The 18,466-nt window shown below is 39.6% G+C and overlaps 2 protein-coding genes across 2 annotated transcripts in view; both read left to right on the forward strand.

Annotated features, from left to right (window-relative positions):
- syt8 (synaptotagmin 8) overlaps positions 1 to 7,105 on the forward strand; it is a 55,791-nt gene extending 48,686 nt beyond the window's left edge. Inside the window, exon 11 of the mRNA XM_008108068.3 lies at positions 5,241 to 7,105. The gene's annotated coding sequence lies outside the window, so the exon portion shown is untranslated. The remainder of the gene's footprint in view (positions 1 to 5,240) is intronic.
- Positions 7,106 to 11,700: 4,595 nt separating this feature from the next.
- tnni2 (troponin I2, fast skeletal type) lies at positions 11,701 to 17,678 on the forward strand. The gene is made up of 5 exons (XM_003214764.4): positions 11,701 to 11,847; positions 13,051 to 13,179; positions 14,517 to 14,606; positions 15,458 to 15,634; positions 17,237 to 17,678. Exons 1-5 carry the CDS (start codon positions 11,728 to 11,730, stop codon positions 17,330 to 17,332), a joined length of 612 nt encoding a protein of 203 aa, XP_003214812.2. The 5' UTR covers positions 11,701 to 11,727; the 3' UTR covers positions 17,333 to 17,678.
- The last annotated feature ends 788 nt before the right edge of the window (positions 17,679 to 18,466 follow it).

Raw genomic sequence — 18,466 nt, forward strand, 5'->3', positions numbered from 1 at the left:
GACTTGCAGTTCCTCAAGTCGCTCCTGACATGAAAAAAAAATTGATCTACTCAATTTGGGATTAGCAAAAAGATCTAGGCCAGTATCTTATAATTAATTTAAAACGACTTCCTTTTTTTCAAGACAAGAAGTGCTCCAAGGCTTTGGACCGCAACTATGGCAGACTAAAACGGTTTCAGTTTCATTCATAACCACATCCATGTCCCCAAAAGAAAGCACATTTCTTTCTGTCAGCGTTAGCTAAAGTAATACCATCCCTGTGCTCTACCAATCCTCTTTAAATTGTGCTGTCACTGGAATGAGATTTGCTGGACGCTGCAAGAATCATTTATACTTCAGGATTGCCTTGGGTGCTGTAATCCTGCTTTGGTGTATCTTTGAACTAAGGTCTTGTACCTGCACAGCATGTCAGACATGGAAGTATTACGTCTGCTAGAAGCATTGAAAAGGGAACTGCCAGAGGGATGGGGAGGCACAGAGTGAGAATATCCCAAATCCACTGACTACCATGAAGCTTCATAATCCATCTTCCTTGGATATCAACTTGAATAACTGATTTTCATGGACAGCTTAAAGCGACCAATGAATATGATTATCATTCTCTTTGTACTTCAATTATGCCTAAAGGGGTGCTGCTGTGATATAGTGGGGAAGTGATTCATGTGGACTGCAAGAAACTGGGTTCAACCTCCTGCTTAATTGTGAAATTCGTTGGGTGGCCTTCAAAAAGTTAATGTAACATAGTGTTTGGACCGAAACAAAGCTGAGGATCAACCTAAACGTTTGACCTTTCCCCGGTAACAGGTAACAAATCTCTTCTTTTCCCTCCAGATCCTTACTCAAAGCAAGGATCTAGACTGGAATTTTTGTGGGGGAAAAGGATTTAAAGTTTTACCCCAGGTTTGGCCTTGATCAGTATTGTTGGGAGAGTGAAGAGTTTCAAGCAATTGGCCAAGAAGGAAGATACTTCCCTCTGTTTACTTGCAAAGCTGTGGATTCAGATCCTGCAATGTAAAGAACTTGCTAGTGGCTCTGGGGAAGCAACTGTTTTTTACCTTTAGGTTGCTCTCAGGTCTCTTCACATCTCAATACAGAGAAGAATATGAAGGGGTATTGGGGATGGAGTGGGGGTTAAGACATTGCTTCTCTGAAAAATTCTGCCTTCCTATAAAAAACCATTCAGCCCTGAAATTTCTAGCATTTTGGAAAGTGAGGCTTTGAAAATGGTTTACAGCCTTTCTGTTGATATTTGCATACCGTGTTTCCCCGAAAATAAGACAGTGTCTTATATTAATTTTCTCTCCCAAAGATGCTCTAAGTCTTATTTTCAGGGGATGTCTTATTTTTCCATGAAGAAGAATTCACATTTATTGTTGAACAACAAAAAAATGAACTTTTATTATATACTGTACAGTAGTTGTCATCACAAACCAGCATAACCAGACAAACTGTGAATCCTATCAAGAATTCCTTGTTATTTCCATGTACAACACTCTATGGTACATACATTTACCGATCCTGCATGCTCTGGTGTTCTGTTCGGCAGGCATGCTTCCAAACAAAACCTTTGCTAGGTCTTACTTTCAGGGGAGGCCTTATATTTAGCAATTCAGCAAAACTTCTACTAGGTCTTATTTTCTGGGGATGTCTTATTTTAGGGAAAACAGGGTATCCTTGGATGTATTTCTAAATGTTCAGCTGATGTTTCAAGTTACTGCAATGTTAGAAAGATGGAGATTGAAGGAAAATCCAATTGAGAAGCAGAATTCTTATTGGGGGCAATGCTCTCATTTTTACTTGATCTCATATAGCTATACCACTGAGGTCCCTTCTACACTGCCATATAAAATCCAGATTATCTGCTTTGAACTGGATGATATCACAGTGTAGATTTATATAATCTAGATCAAAGCAGATAATGTGAATTATCTGCTTTGATAATCTGGATTATATAACAGTGTAGAAGGGGGCTGTGAATATTTACCTAATTTACAAGGTATTGTAATGATGACAATATTGTGAGCCAGCATTGTGTACTTTTGTTCAAGTTATAGAGTTGTCATAGGTAAGAAATGACTTCAGGGCACAAAACAACAGTCGGCCACAAAGGATTGTTGCAAATGGCGAAATCCCATGTGTATTTGAAGGAAGAATGTAATACAAATTTGATAAAGCGACTCTAAAAGCACACAGGTGTTGCAATAATAATAATAATAATCACAAGCTGGAAAAAAATTACAGAGAATGAACATGTCAAGCTACTCTGGGACTTCTGAATTCAGATAGACAAAGTTTTGGAGCACAATACTCCTGACCTCACGATGGTGTTAAAAAACAAAGTATGGATTGTCGATGTTGCAGGATTGAGGAGAAACAACTGGAAAAGCTGACACGATATGAGGATTTAAAGATCGAATTACAAAGACTGGCACAAGCCAGTCAAGGTGGTCCCAGTGGTGATCGGCACATTGGGTGCAGTACCTAAAGACCTTGGCCTGCACTTAAACACAATCGGCACTGACAAAATCCCCACCTGCCAGCTGCAGAAGGCCACCTTACTGGGATCTGCACGCATCATTCACCAATACATCACACAGTCCTAGACACTCGGAAAGTGTCTGACGTGTGATCCAATACAACAGCCAGCAGAGTGTCTGCTGTGGACTCATCTTGTTGTGTTTCAAATAATAATAATAATAACAACTTTATTTTTGTATCCCGCCCCATCTCCCCGGAGGGACTTGGGGTAGCTCACATGGAGACTGAGCCTGGTACATCATAAAATACAGTATCATTACATTTAGAACAAGAACATATAATGGTTGTCTGTATTGAGTGGATGTTCAAAATGTAAGTTTTGTTCTCGTTCTCTTCATTAAAAATGGATCTTATGTGACACAATTTCCCAGAGTTATTGTCTGCTGTTTATTGTTTAAAAGAAATTATTCTGCCTCTGCTGAGAAGTAAATATACCTACAGTATCTCCTCCGTTGTAATTATTCTGCAATAGACTACTATGTTTGCCTCCTCCAAGACTTCCTAAATTGCCTGTGTTTCTTGAGGGTGGAGGTTTGTATTTCTGGACCCTTGCACCCCATTGGTCTGAGGAAGCCTCCATGCCCTTAAAGAGAGGATGGCTTTTTTGCAGAGCTGTTCAAGACACCCATTTATACCTCCTCAGCCAGCCAGCTGCCTGTGGCTTGCCAGTCGATCGTGTCCTCCCACCAGTGCTGTCTGTTTTTCTCCTTGGGACTTAGGTGAGCCCTCTGCATGCCTCTTTTTCATCCCAGTTGCATCTTAAAGGGAGGAATTGGAAATATGGTGATTCCTAAATTAACCATGTTTGGCTTGGGGAAAGGACTGAGACTCCATCGTTGAAGGAAAAAGTCTGACCTCTTGGCATCTGTCGGTCTTTTCTCTTTTTCAGTCTTTCTGTTAACTGTGATCCTGTTTGTCCAACAATGTTCCCCCCCAGAGTTTGAAAAAAAAAGGTTTTCCTGGACTACAACTCCCAGAAGCCCCCAACTAGGTGGATTCTGGTAGTCCAGAAAAGCAGCTTTCTTAAGGTCTGAACTTTTTTTGATTTCTCGTCACCAGCAGATGCCATTTTGCTGTCATAATTGCAGAGCTGGAAAACTCCCGTTTCCTCTATTCAGATTTAACCCCAATATGCTGAGTAAGGAAACTTAGAAGGTTAGATATGGATATTCACATCCAAAAACCTGAACCAGCCTGTTTCTTGTGAAAATGCCTGCCAAAAATGCTTTACCAAAAGGAAACTCTTGTGGCCCAAGCTTGGTTCAGCTTGCAGTTTGGGACAGTACTAAAGTACTAAGAACTGTTTGTTAAAAGAGAAGAGAGGAAGAGGCAGTGCTTCACTGCCTGATTTTCTTTGCACTTAGTAGCAGGGACAGATTAAAATAGGGAAGGAAGTAATGTTGTTTTTTAATTTCCATGGACACAAGTGTTGCGCTGCTGACATTTTTTGCATGTCAAGCTCTTTAGCGCTGATACCTTTGCCACCTGTGGCTGCCACAGTGACTCCCTCACTCTCTTCCCAAGTACTGTGACTTGACCATGGAGGCAACCCAAGGAGACAGCTGCTGTTCCTTGAGGGCCATTTTTAGAAGCACTTTCTTCTCAGTTATGTGAGAAGCCCTTACACATTTCTCAGGATAGGGTTTCTTTGGGGAGATCAGCTATTGCCATCTGGATGTCCTTGCTGGCCATTTTTAACCCCTTCTTGTCCAACTCCTGAGCATTTTCAGAGTTATTAGTATGTTACTTAATGAGAGAAAATGTCACATGTGTTTTAAACCATCAGTTTTAAAAGTGCACAGCTATCCCATATGGCAGCACTGTAGCTTGTTCCCACGAAGTCATTACAATGAAAGTACAGAAGAGTCTCGCTTATCCAACCTTCGCTTATTCAACGTTCTGTATTATCCAACGCAGTCTGCCTTTAAGTAGTCAATGTTTTTGTAGTCAATGTTTTCAATACATTGTGATGTTTTGGTGCTAAATTCGTAATTACAGTAATTACTACATAATGTTACCGCGTATTGAACAGCTTTTTCTGTCAATTTGTTGTAAAACATGATGTTTTGCTGCTTAGTTGTAAAATCATAACGTAATTTGATGTTTAATAGGGTTTTCCTTAATCCTACCTTATTATCCAACATTTTTGCTTATCCAACGTTCTGCCGACCCGTTTATGTTGGATAAGTGACACTCTACTGTATCCCGAAAATGGAGTTATGCACAATATTCTAATTGGTATACATACACATGTTGGAAAATATATCACTCACCAAGAACATAGTTGATGCTATTGGGTAAATCACAAAAACACCTTTGGTCCCCTATTATTATTATTATTATTATTATTATTATTATTATTATTATTAATAATAATAATAACAACAATTATTATTATTATGTTTATACCCTTCTTTTTCTCTCTATGAGGAGACTCAAAGCAGCTTCATGAAAGATGCATCCTGGCATTTAGAGGGAAAACTCATTGTCCTAGATTGTAAACTTTAGAAAAACTTGGTGTATGATGGTGTCCCTCATTCTGATTGAGGACATTTTTGGCAACTCTCCATAATTGTGGTAATGTTTTTCCCTTTCAACACAAGCAGGGCCATTGGGAAATAAGGGCAGAGCAGCTTCTGCTTTTCCAACTAATATCATGAGTGCTTTTGTTTCATAATATAATATCCTTTGATTTATTACAGGGACTCATCAACCACACCAAGATGTCTTCTGAGTAAGTTACCATTGTGTTTGTCATGTGGATTTTTTTTAAAAAAAGAGATGACTTGAACATAAAATAATACAATATACACATGCAATGTGATCTCTAGAACCTTTATTATAAGACATAGCTTGTTTAAACAGTAGGGAGCAACGTTTTGCACTTCACACTGTCTGGAGGTACTACATGTGTAGAAGAGACTTTTGTACACACATCTCATTATTTAATGGGATGGGAACAGGCACACATAAATATATTGAGTGCAGAACTTGAGAAAAATTCCTTTTGTGAAGTGTAGCTTCCAGCATCTCTAGCTACAATGGCAGTGCCAATGCTGACTAGAGATACTGGGCATTTTCTTCCAAAAATATCTCAATAGTCAATATTGAGATATTGAGAATACTCAATATCTTGAGTATTCCTTATCCAAAATGCCTGGGACCATAAGAATTTCAGATTTATTTTTGGGGAGGTGGGAGAGAGTCTAGAATCTGGGTTGCTGTGAGTTTTCCAGACTGTATGGCCATGTTCTAGACAAACTCACTTATGCTTCATGAACAAAGAGTTTTGTGCATAAAACAAATTTGTATATGCTGAACCATCAGAAAAGAAAGGTCGCACTATCTCAACTATCCATGTGGACAATTTAGATTTTGGAGCATTTCAAATGTCCAATGTCCAAAAAAAGGGATACTCAACCTGTATTTCTAAGTATGGAACTCTCATGTCCCATCCAGTGGTCAGACTTGCACCTATGGAAAATTTTCAAAAAGGTTAAAATTCTTCTGCTTAGCTGGATTTGGGCTTCCTCTCTTTCCTGCCAAATATCAGCTAATTTGCTAAAGTTATATACAATCTTTTTGAACTATTTCACCTGAGAAGTCTGACCAGAGCTGTGCTTTTTCTATGGAATTTCATTTTATTCTAACAATACCTTTTCCCCTTCTTCTCTCCGTTCCTCCTTGTGACTATCTCTTTCTCTCCAACCAGAGAGGAGGTAAGTTTTTTTCCACTTTACCTTTTTTTGAAGTAGGTGGACATAGGTAGAATTACAGAGCAATATGGTAACAATATGATGGAGTACCAATCCTGAAGTAAAAGCTTCCAATTGTGAAGAAGCTCTCTTAAAGCTAAAACCATTGATTGGCAACCATAACTTATTTTCTTGCCTCCTCATATTTTCCTATAAATTAGCTTCAAATTTCCTATTCTCATTAACCCACAATTCATAAAGAAGATAAAAACCTGCATCCCTATCTCTCAGGCCCCTACATTTGAGGATTTGATCCCAGATTGTCATCTTAGCTCAGATTATATGGCAGTGGAGACTCAAAGCAGATAATCTGGGATCAGATCCCAGAATATAGGGCAGTGTAGATCCAGCCTCAGAAAGTGTTGCTTGATACTTTTTGTCGGAAATCTTACTAGTAGTCCAATATCCTCTACACGTAGAGCTCACAAACATGATCCCCATATCTGTTCAATGTTCAAGCCATCCCTTTAGGTACACCCTAATACCTATCATAAAATATGCATGAAAATAAGAGATAGCTCAATTGACCAAGCTATGGCTCATGGTTTCTTTTAGTCCTATTATTGAGGTGACCATTGTAATAAGAAAACTAGTATCCCTATTTGTCTTTCTGCTAGCAGCCTGTTGTTGTGTGTCTTCAAGTAATTTCCAATTTGTGGCAACTCTAAGGCAACTCTATCATAGGGTTTTCTTGACAAAATTTGTTCAAAGGGGCTTTACCTTTCCATTCCTCTACAGTTTAGAGAATGTGACTTGCTCAAATGGGTTTCCATGTCCAAGTGGGGATTCAAACTCAGATCTCTGGAACTGAAGCTTAAGACTCAAATCACTATATCCTGGCTTTACCAGCTTTGATTGTTTGTTATTCATATCACTCTAACTAAAGAGCCATTGGGTTAGAATATCAGGAATGAATTTGACCAAAAGGTTCATTCCTGCATCTTTAAAGTGGCAATATTGCCTGCCTAGATCATGTCATTTCATTCTGCAGGAGGGCAATGAAAGCTGAGACATGCACAGCTGAAACTAACAATAAACCTCTCCTTCATTTTTCATGAGGTCTATGAGACTAACAAGTACCTTGTGTGCTTGAGAAAGTTTTTGATGGAACAACTGATGGATTTATTTTGTTTTGCTCAAACTTTGTTATGGACTCTAGAATCCATTCAAAGAGCTTTAGCACAACCTGGACATGTCCTTCCTCAGCTAAGTTGTTTTGTTTGTTCCATGGCACTGAGTCGGCAGCATCACTGATCCTTTATGTTCACTGGGTATGTGATTTTTCTGAGGTTGCCATAGGATTTATCTCACACTTGGAGAGATGAATCAGGGTCAATAATGTAACTGATTCTTTGCCACGCCAGAGATCCATATGCATGTAAGATGAGGAACTTTGTACCATAACAGATGTTACTTGGACCCAAACATTGTGGGAATATATATCCTGGAATCCTATTGGTTAGTCTAACTGGACAAGACCCACCAGATCAGCTGTTGGATGACGAGTCAACACAGATGTGACTAAAGTTCTCTTTGTACTCAGTGTATAGCCGCTTTGAGTTTCTGTATGGAGAGAAAAAGCGGGATATAAATAAACATAATAATAAATAATAATATTGTACTGTCGGTCTTACATGTTGAAGTGAGCATCCTTTTTTATTTCTTGATATGCTCCCTAATCCTCTTTTTTATCTGATATCTAAGGCAGCTTACCCGAAAAGCATTCTTGATCAGTTCAACACCATTAAAGATATTGTATGTAAACTACTAAACAAAATCAATACACCAGTACCAGAGAATAAACAGACACAGAGTCTACAATATTGATTAGTATGCTATTCCCTGAAAGGATTTGTAAAGGGAAAAATGTGATTTGTCAGCCTCCTAGCAGTCAATAAAGAGGTTTGAGTCGTTGGAGAGATAGTTTCACACTGAAGGAGAAACCACTGAAAAGACACTGCTTTTTATAACTACCTTCCAGGCCTCTGAAATCCAGGAAAGTTGAGCCCAACTTGTTGATCTGAACATCATAAAAATGGTTCTTCCCATTTATATCAATTTATTTTATTTACTCACCACTTGGAAGCAAACACCAAAATCTCCACAGCTAAGTCAGTACTGGATCCCCATCCCTATAAATTTGAATTGCACACTAGAAGAGTTTTTAGTCAGTGAATTTCTACAAGATTCATTTCAGAGCATGCATAAGGACATTCAGGATAGATTTGACCAAATACTATTGCAGTTGAGCTAAGTCATTCCACTGACTTTAGAAGATACTTCTAAAGGCCAAATTGTGATCTGGGGCTGTCCTCAGACTTTGGTGACCTTATCAGGTTTCTTAAAACTAGCATGACTTGGACTGAAGGTCCTCCAGTGAAAGTACAGCTTGTCACACATAAATTATTTGGAATGTGAATCACTATTCCCTTTGCACCGAGGCATCACAGACAGAATGCACCATGATGCCAAGTAGGTAATGTGTGGATGTAAAAGATCCAATTAGCAACGTTTAATGAAAAACCCTGATATCTATATGTAGCTTGCAGGTGAGGGAAATATGGACACATGCAGTACCAGGGTCCAAAATAATTTGTGGAAGATATGTTTTGTCCCCCCCCCCCCCACCAAATGTCCCTAATCTTTTATTTTAACATCAAGGAAATAGGAAGTTGACTTCTGTATCACTTCCTCTTATAAAAGGGGGCCTCCTCTGGGCCTAAAATGGCTGAGGAGGAAGTCGACATAGCAAAATTCCCTGCTGCAGGGTGCATCTCCCAGAGATTCCTCAATAATTCCCATTTTCTGATTGATCTGTACATTGAAGTTGTATCAAAAGACCAGAAATTTTCCACACAGTAGATTGAGGGCAGGGCCGAGAGCAGGACAAACAACCATTGAGATCAATGTGTTGTCGAAGGCTTTCATGGCCGGGATCACAGGGTTGTTGTATGTTTTCCGGGTGGTATGGCCATGAATACTTCTGGAATTCCAAAGAATTATTCATGTTCCTCAACCTTCTTCTCAAGATAAGTTCAGGAACTTGTATAGCCTTTCAAGTTCAGATGAAAATGTAGAGGGGATTCATCAACCCACTGACACACAAGCTGTCAGCTACCATTGGTTGGGAGAAGAAAAGACAGAACAGCAGAGTGAAGAAAAGGACAAAATAGGTGCTTCACTCTTTCCCCACCTAATCTTTCTCCAATCAAAATGTCCTTGTCAAACCCCAACTGGTGCTTCTTTGTGAAGAAAGGTCTGCATTCCACAGGGAAACAGTAGTGGCTACTTCAAAAAATTACAGTGCTTGAGCTTTTTGGCAGTTATTTATTTCACACATCTGAATTTACCTTTTCAACCGAAATCCCATATCAAAAGATATGGACAAGTTCATCCTTTAAATATCGCAAGGACATTCTCTAAGGTCCCAAATTTGAACCCTCTTTTTCCAGGAGGTTGCCAGAGATCCTCCAAAGCCTTGGAAGTCTCATCAAACCTTGATTGCAATGAAATTTCTCTGGAGCTCTGGGGAGTTTCACCCTCTCTCTGCCATTGCAGAACCAGAACTCCTAGCGTTTCTGGGTTTTGAAAAGTTGTAGGATATGCTCTGAATATAAGACACACATGCTATGATCCAACAAGGATAAGCTAAGAGTAGCAATTTCATGTTTTTTACCTTGAAGAATATAGCTGGTAGAAAATTGTCAAAGCATTCCTTGCCAGGAACGGCAGAGTATATAACACATAAGAGCATTTTTGCATCCTGAACATATCACCAAAGAGTGTACAACTAGCACAATCCACATTTCTTCAGCTGTCTCTAGGTTCTTCCATTCCGCCAAAGCTGCCCTTTTCCTTATAGGGGAGATTGGCAAATGATGGCCCTCCCAATGTAAGCACTAGTTATTGTTATCCAACAGCTGGAGGGCCTTAATTGGCCAGATTTTGCCAGATGTTGGTGAATTTGCTAGAAATTATAGCCTAATATCTAGAGAGCCTCACTTTGCCACCTTTGCTTATGGCAGTGGTTCTCAACCTGTGGGTCCCCAGATGTTTTGGCCTCCAACTCCCAGAAATCCCAGCCAGTTTACCAGCTGTTAGGATTTCTGGGAGTTGAAGGCCAAAACATCTGGGGACACACAGGGTGAGAACCACTGGCTTACAGCATACAATGACTTTTGGGCATTGCTTCTTAGCCTGAATTCTTCTCCCCTATGTCTTGTTAAAATCTGGAGGCATGCATTCATAAACAGATGCTGAAGTCTTATCTGTTAATTATACTTTTGGTCCCTTGTCCATTTGGCTTCAGTCATCGGTCTTTGATTATTATGATTCTAGAATTTTAAACAGTGTTCTAAATAAATACCTTATGAGAGCCAGTATAATAAAGCGGTTTGAATGCTGGACTGGGTTGCAAGGAGTTGAGGGACCAAGTCCGCACAAAAAAAAAACCACTGGTTGACTTTGAACACAATCTTTCAGCCTTGGAGGAAAGCAATGCCAAACCTCCACTGAATAAATCTCGCCAAGAAAATCCTCATATAGGATCATCCTAAGTCCACATGAAGGCATGTCAAAACAAAATATTTAAATTGGACTGATTGCTGAATGCTTTAAAATATTTGTATTATGAATTGTTTTAACTTTAACTTCTGTCACAAGCTGCTTTGGATCCCATATTGGCAGAAAGGAAGATATTCTATAATTTTGTTGTTGTTATATGCCGCAAGTCCTTTCCTACTTGGCAAACCTATCATGAGATTTTCTTGGCAGAATTTGCTTGTCAGAGGTTGTCCTTGCTTTCTTCTGAAGCTGAGACAATGTGATTTCCTCAAGGCCTACCAGGTGTGGTAGGCTAGGCTTCCATGGCCAAATGGGGATTCAGACCCTGGTCTCCCAGTGCCCTAGTCTAACACTCAAACTACTAGACCATAGTGGCTCTGTCATCAATTAATTAAAGTTGAATTATTTTATTTATTTGTTTGCATGTTTGTTTTGCTAACCAATTGTGTAGAAAAAACTGATATTCCTCCTCTCTATCACATGTCTCTCTTGGTATAGCATTTCATGAACTGGATCGGTTGGTAGAATAAGCCAGTGATTGTGTTCTCAAAGCCCCTTAGCCCTGGAAGCTCAAGAGACTGTGCTTTGGGCTCTGAGGTTTAGTAAAACCAGTTCTAATAGCTGGCATCATTATTATAGCAATGCTGCTTTCTTCTCAAAGACCCTGGGTCTAATCACCACTGCTCTGAGGAAGGGGACAGGATCAAAAATAGAATAGGCAGAGAAACAGGATACAATTAGAGACGTTCTTTTTTCTCTTTAAGTTATGTTTATTTAGCAGTTAGAGACTTTCTTCAGCTACAAAGGCTACTGTTTTAATACCACCCCACATTTGCATGGAGGCAGAGGAGGGGATCCTTAGGAAAGACGCATGCAAAAATATGGTTTATGGAAGGATTACTTCAAGCACTGTTTAACCCAATTCTTTCTCATTTTCTTTGTATTTCAGAAAAAGAAAAGGGCAATTACTGCCCGCCGGCAGCATCTCAAGGTAACTACTGATTCTTGTGAGTCATAACAACAGATACGATTCTTCTTGTTTTGGAGAAGAGATGTGGTTTGTAAGAATAGCCCCAAGTTCCCTGACATTCATCTTCCAGACTGTTGGGTAAGAGTGTCCTGTCTTCAGCAGCACTGCTTGCCATCTACAGAAAGAAAGAAAAATTAACTGGAACTAGAACTAGTCTGAATGTCCAAAATTTTGCCCATTTTTAATTAGTCATTGATGGAGCGCTCTAAATTTTCTGGGGTTTTCCTCCTTTTCTGAAACCAGGACCATCAGTTCAGGCTGCAGTGTAGAACACAGATCTGGTCCAAACATGTAGCATAGGTGCTAAGACTACTCCGTGTTCACTTACTATCTCAGCATCTTCTCTCCTCAAAAGCTCTTTGCCCAGATCATGATATTTCTGATATGGGAGATGCTCTCAAGATAACAGGAAAATTATTGGACAAACCACAGTAAGATAAACCAAAGGTATGGGAAGGTATGGGAAAGAGTTCCTTATTTGGCTAAAAGCCAACAACCCTTCTTTCCACATGGATGAACCAATTACATGTGGAAAAAATGGAACTTAGCTTGATCTGGAATCCAATAACAATAGTTTTAATTTGGCACAACCATTAACTGACACTAAGCAGCTGTGACTTGCCCAATGAATACACAGCAGAAACTAATTGTAAATACTGTGTGTATCTACTACACAATTCAAACAGTTTCAGCACCTCTTTAACTGTCATGGCTCCATCTTGAGGAATAGCTTGGTGAGGTTCTTAGAAATCTCTGCTATTCAGCTCTAGCACTGAGGTTCAGGACCAGAGATCTCCAGCAGAAAATTCCAAGTATCTCATAAACTACAAACCCCAGGATTCACTAGGATGAAGAAAATTAAGGTGGTATCAAACTCCTTTAACTTTGCAGTGTGGATACAAATATAATCTTACAATTTACCCCAAAAGAACTTCTGACTTTATCTTGTGCTATTTTAAATGCCACGCTCTTTATCCTGACACTAGGAAAAGTATTTGTTCCTGGAGCAAGGCTGTGCTTGTACCCTCCTGGAGCAAGGCTGTTTTTGCATAGGAACGGTTTTTTGTCTGTGACTTCTTTGTTGCACTTTCACTTTTGCACACTTATGCGTGGGCACTCATGCAAACACTCATAATGGTGTTTCTCCCACTCCTATTCCCATAGAGTGTTATGCTCCAAATTGCTGCTACTGAACTTGAGAAAGAAGCTGTTGCCAAAGAACAAGAAAAAGCTGACTACCTGGCAGAGCACTGCCACCCTCTTCAACTCCCAAGTTCCATGCAAGATCTACAGGTAATTATTTGACTTACCCACTCCCTTGCACTATTCATTGATACACAAAGACAGCTGGGGCTGATTCCAGTTCTCCTCAGATATTGATGATCTACAATTCCCATATTTCCTCACCACTGGGTCTGATGGAAACTGAAGTCCAACAACATCACCCAGAGACTCACAAGTTCTCCAGCCAGGCTTCAATTTTCAAACCTCACTTGGAATGCTGTGACATTCCAATCTGCTGGGATTGCCAGTATTCTACTTTGGGCCAAGCTGAGCAGTATATGTTACCGTCAATGGGAGAGAGGACTACATTTGAGCATTATTCACCCAGTAGATATCCTGCCCCCAATGAAATTTTCCTTTAGTTCATAAGGGCAAATCCAGATGGTAGTTTTGAAAATTATTTTGCAAGCATATACACGAGACTGTCTCACACTTTGGACTTGACCAGTGAACAATAGGCGATCTCAGGTTTGTGGATTACATGGTTGTGGGATCCAGTATACAGTACTTATGGCAGTGTGGATTTGTGCTACGAGTATATGTTATGTTTAGAAAAAGGAATCTACCAGGATTTTGCTATGGGAGGGGAATCAGAATATTGTCCTTCACAAAAGAATTCTGCCCTTCTAATGACTTTTTTTCAGTCCTACCTTTCTAACATTTGAAAGCGAGACATTGAATATTGTCCACACCTTATACCCTTGGCAACTTTGGCCTTTTCTTGCAATTCCTAAGCTGTTTTTATAGATGATCAACTAAATTTTTAATGTGCTGCAATGCTGGAAATTTGGGAACAGAAGTTGTGGGGTGGGGGTGGGGGCAGAATTCTTACTTTCAGGAGGGGCAATGCTATCATTTTGCCCCCTCCCAGTAGCTACATGCCTGCAAATGAAATAAATGAAGTTACTCAACTTTGGAAGAAAGCCCTATATTGCTAAGACTTGGAGAGAATTCAGGGTGATTGAGGAATCTATTTTTTAACAAAACTGGATCAAATGCATACTCCATGGAGATCTACAAAATATACCCTGCCGTAACTTCTCCTATTCCAATCCAGGTGTTTTAGGAGCATGTTATGGGGAGTGTTCACTAGTCATTTTGTGTCGCTATCCCCGCCACTCACCCCCCAGTCTGACTCTTTAAGAAAGCTTTCTACTCGGTTTAGGTTCTCAGATTTTAAAGAAATAAACCTTACTGTGAACTCACTATAAAAATGTCTGTAATCGTCTGTGTCACAGAGTCAACACACATGTTTCTCTGCAGAGAGCTGGAAATGCCAGCAACTGAAATGAGGAATACATGTCTTAAGAAACCTTCTTTAATAATCTGTACTTGTTGCTCAACAGGAACTGTGCAAAAAGTTGCATGCCAAGGTAGAGGAAGTTGATGAGGAAAGATATGACACAGAGATGAAATTACAGAAAACTACCAAGGAGGTAATTTTTTTTCCTAACACATCAAAATCTGTTTTATTTTAAAGGTATAAAATGAACTCAGGAATCCTTTGAGAGTAACTGGGCAATCTATTCTTTTCAGTTAATCCCAAAGGTGCTACTTGATTTCTCTATTGCCTTTTATGCTAAACAAGCACTCTGCTTTCTTTAAATAATAAGTGTAGGTGTGATTTTGGGATTTCATGTGCATCAATGTTTCCATTTCTGATCTAGCTACCTTTCTGTACAGGGGACCAGTATTCTGCCAACAGGTACTTGGTTGGCAGTACTTTCAATTAGTCAAACATTATATCAGGAGAATGGTGCACTAGGAAGATCTGAAGAAAAAAACATCCATGAAATGTTTAGACATTATTTCTAGATATAGGCAAGGTATGAATTCACCAGTCTTGCTTTATGTAATTAGGTACACATTTACAATAACGTTTGAGTGTATACCACACTATATATTCAATGGGACAGGAAAACATCTCCATTTCCACCCTCAGTCTTCACCAAACAGTACATTTAGCATTTTTGGAAAGTACAGCAGCTAAGTAGTGGGGTTTTTTTTGGGGGGGGGCGGATTGGTCATCGTGTGAAGTCAGTAGATAATTATGATGTATGAAACAGAAGAAAGAAATTACTTATGCAGGTGTAAGTAGGAGTTACATCAGAATAAGTCATTAGCAGGATGACATCTACCCAGCATACCCTGATTCAGATGATGAGAACTATGATTCTAGATGAGTGCTATCCTGTGAATTGACATGTTCTTTGCTCCCTTCCTCCCTCTTGTCACTTTTTGTCAACACTGGATTTCTTTGTTTCCTTCTCCCCTTTTCTCTTTCTAGCTTGAAGATCTGAGCCAGAAACTGTTTGACCTGAGGGGCAAGTTCAAGAGGCCTCCTCTGAAGAGAGTCCGCATGTCAGCTGACGCTATGCTGAGGGCTTTGTTGGGCTCAAAACACAAAGTCTGCATGGATCTGAGAGCTAACCTGAAGCAAGTCAAGAAGGAAGACACTGAGAAGGTATCTGGTGGAGAGATTAAAAGAAGCATACTCCACAGACTTGAGCAGCGCTTAGCAAAGTGGTTGCGAAAAACCCTCACCAGCTTTGAAAGAGCTGGCCTGTAAAAAGATATGGGCAAATTGCAATACCATCCAAGTGGGTGACCAATAACACAACAGGTTGCTATCACCTCTATTGTTGCTGCTATCCTGGCTTTTTCCTAATCTGTGACTCAAAGTGTCTTACAACCATTAAAAGAAACATGACTTAAAATATATCACATTCAAAAGTTAAAAATATCATTAACCTGTCCATAAACAAATTAAAAAAACATAGCTATCAAAAGCAACAACTAAACAAAACACGGATTCTCAGCTCAGTCCTCTTGTAACAATCAGTCTTCGCAAACTGTCCCCTCCTTAAAAGTCTTAACCCGCCCATAGAAAGATAGCAAGGAGAATGCCAATCTAACCTTTCTTAGGAATTCCAGAGCCTGGGATCTCAGACCAGTATACAATAAAACCAACCCATCTAATTTAAACTTATGTAAAAAGGGATTTTAAAAGGCAAAATTGGAGCTGGTTAACATAGTTTAAAATAATTTAAAACAATTTATGTTAATTTGTAATTTATTTATTCAATTTATATCCCACCATTCTCCCAGCACAGAGTTCAAGGTGGGTTGTGAAAATTGGTGTAAAACCAATTAGGCTTCTTTGAACAGCTATGGTTTCACTCTGTATCAGAATGAGAGCAATTTGGGTGCCAATTGGACTGCCAAAGAGTGGATATTCCATAACTGGGGTGCCACAGTAGAACATTCTCTCCTGTGTCCTCCCAGGCATTTTCCCCTGGTTGATGAGGCACACAGGAAGGACATTCCAGGAGGTCTTGCTGGATTGTGTGTGTGTGTGTATGGAGAGATACTCCCTCAAATATCGAAATCCCAGACCATTAAATGTAATTATCAGCATGTTATTATGACATATTCATTCCTCTTAAAAGTAACTTCCCAAGTTCTGCAAAGAGGATAAAAACCAGACAAGATATTCAGCCAGAAAGCCTAACTGGGGTGTACTGTGTGTGAATTGTGTTGGCTGTCCCAATTAGAACCAATCCATTGAATTGATGAGTCATAGGGTGCATCTACACTGTAGAATTAATGCAGTTTGACATCACTCAAACTGCTGTGGTTAAATTCTATAGAACCCTGTGAGCTGTAGTTTTACAAGGTCTTTAGCCATCTCTGCTAGGGAGTGCTGGTGCCTCACCAAACTACATTTCCCAAGATTCCATAGAATGCAGCCATGACAGCTAAACTATGGTCAAACTACATTAATTCTACAGTGTAGATGCGCCCTTAGAAAAGTGTTCACTCACTATTTAAGGGCTGGTTAAATGAACCTGCCCAAATTGGGACTATCCAGTGAGATTCATGCCTTGGATTGCAACTCCCAGGATCCTGCAGACAGCTCAGTCTGTAACCATTTGGGCTGCAGAATTCTGGAAGATGAAAGAACCTTTCCCAACCTCTGTATAAATGAATATAACAATCTGTAACCCCTGTTGGCCCTGCCAGGATGTTAACCAAGCCCTGAACATTTTTCTTCTTATTTCTATAGGAGAAGGATCTGCGTGATGTTGGTGACTGGAGAAAGAACATTGAGGAGAAATCTGGAATGGAGGGCAGGAAGAAGATGTTTGAAGGTGGCGAGTAAGAAGAACCAGTCAGCTGTTCAGTCTAATCCTCATCCTTGTCCAAGTCCCAATGCTTCTTTGCCACCTATTTTGCCACCTCATATCTTGCCGATTTTTTACAGTGCTCTTTGTGGGATGACCATCCTTAGGCAATTGTACTTCATAGAGCAACAGAAACTACCCGCAGCTTGACCCCGCTGTATCACTACTGGGCAAGCAATTGTTTGAGCTGCAAAACATCTTAAATATATTTTGCAACTGTGCTAGCTTCATGAGCCTAAACAAGTCAGCCTTGATTCAATCAATTGGGTAGGATCTGTAGCTGCAAATAAACTGAACAAATGTAAATAAAGCTTTGAAAGTATGGCTGAACGTTTAAGTCTTGGGAGACTAAGGCATGAAATGGCGGTGTGTCATATGGCCCTTTATTTATTTTTGCTGGTGTAGAAACTTGCTCTTAGATCTCTCACAGATACAAAGTAAATGCACTCTTTTTAAACTATACGGTGAAGTATCACTTCAAGAGAATTTGCTTGGGACTTGCCATAAAAGTAATGTGGCCACCAGGAAACATTCCCAACATTAAAGTAGTAACATCTGATTTTGTGTTGCACTCAAAATTAAGTTTTCTAATACCTTTCTAACACAATAGAGGAACATTTTGCATAAATATCCTAGGGCACTAAGTCCCACAAAATTATGACACAATCAGAACCTTTCAGTTTATATGCATAAATGTGTATATGAATAATCTAAAGAAAATTGTGTGTGAATAGATTAGGGGGGGGGGGGGTGAGAGAGAACATTATCACTATCCTAGTAATAAAACTGGCCTAATATGGTAAGTTTTGGCTCTTTGGGGTTATTGAATGAAAGCCATAGATCTAACTGGAATTCGATGTTATGGCCTAAACCCACAGAACCAATGACACATAAATACAGACTTATTCAACAAATGTTTCAATGGGTTGACAACAATGACAACAATGATTGTTGTCAGCTCTTCAGATGTTGCCAAGTGGTGAACCTCCAAGCATATATCACTACTGCCAATGCTGTCTATGGATGTTGGCCTTGCAGTCCAACAACATTTTTAGAGTTGCATGATTCCTGCTTCTGATTTAAACCTAAATCTAGTATTTTCAGAAAGCCAA

This window comes from Anolis carolinensis, chromosome 1 (assembly GCF_035594765.1).
Source record: "Anolis carolinensis isolate JA03-04 chromosome 1, rAnoCar3.1.pri, whole genome shotgun sequence".
Classification (NCBI taxonomy): domain Eukaryota; kingdom Metazoa; phylum Chordata; class Lepidosauria; order Squamata; family Dactyloidae; genus Anolis; species Anolis carolinensis.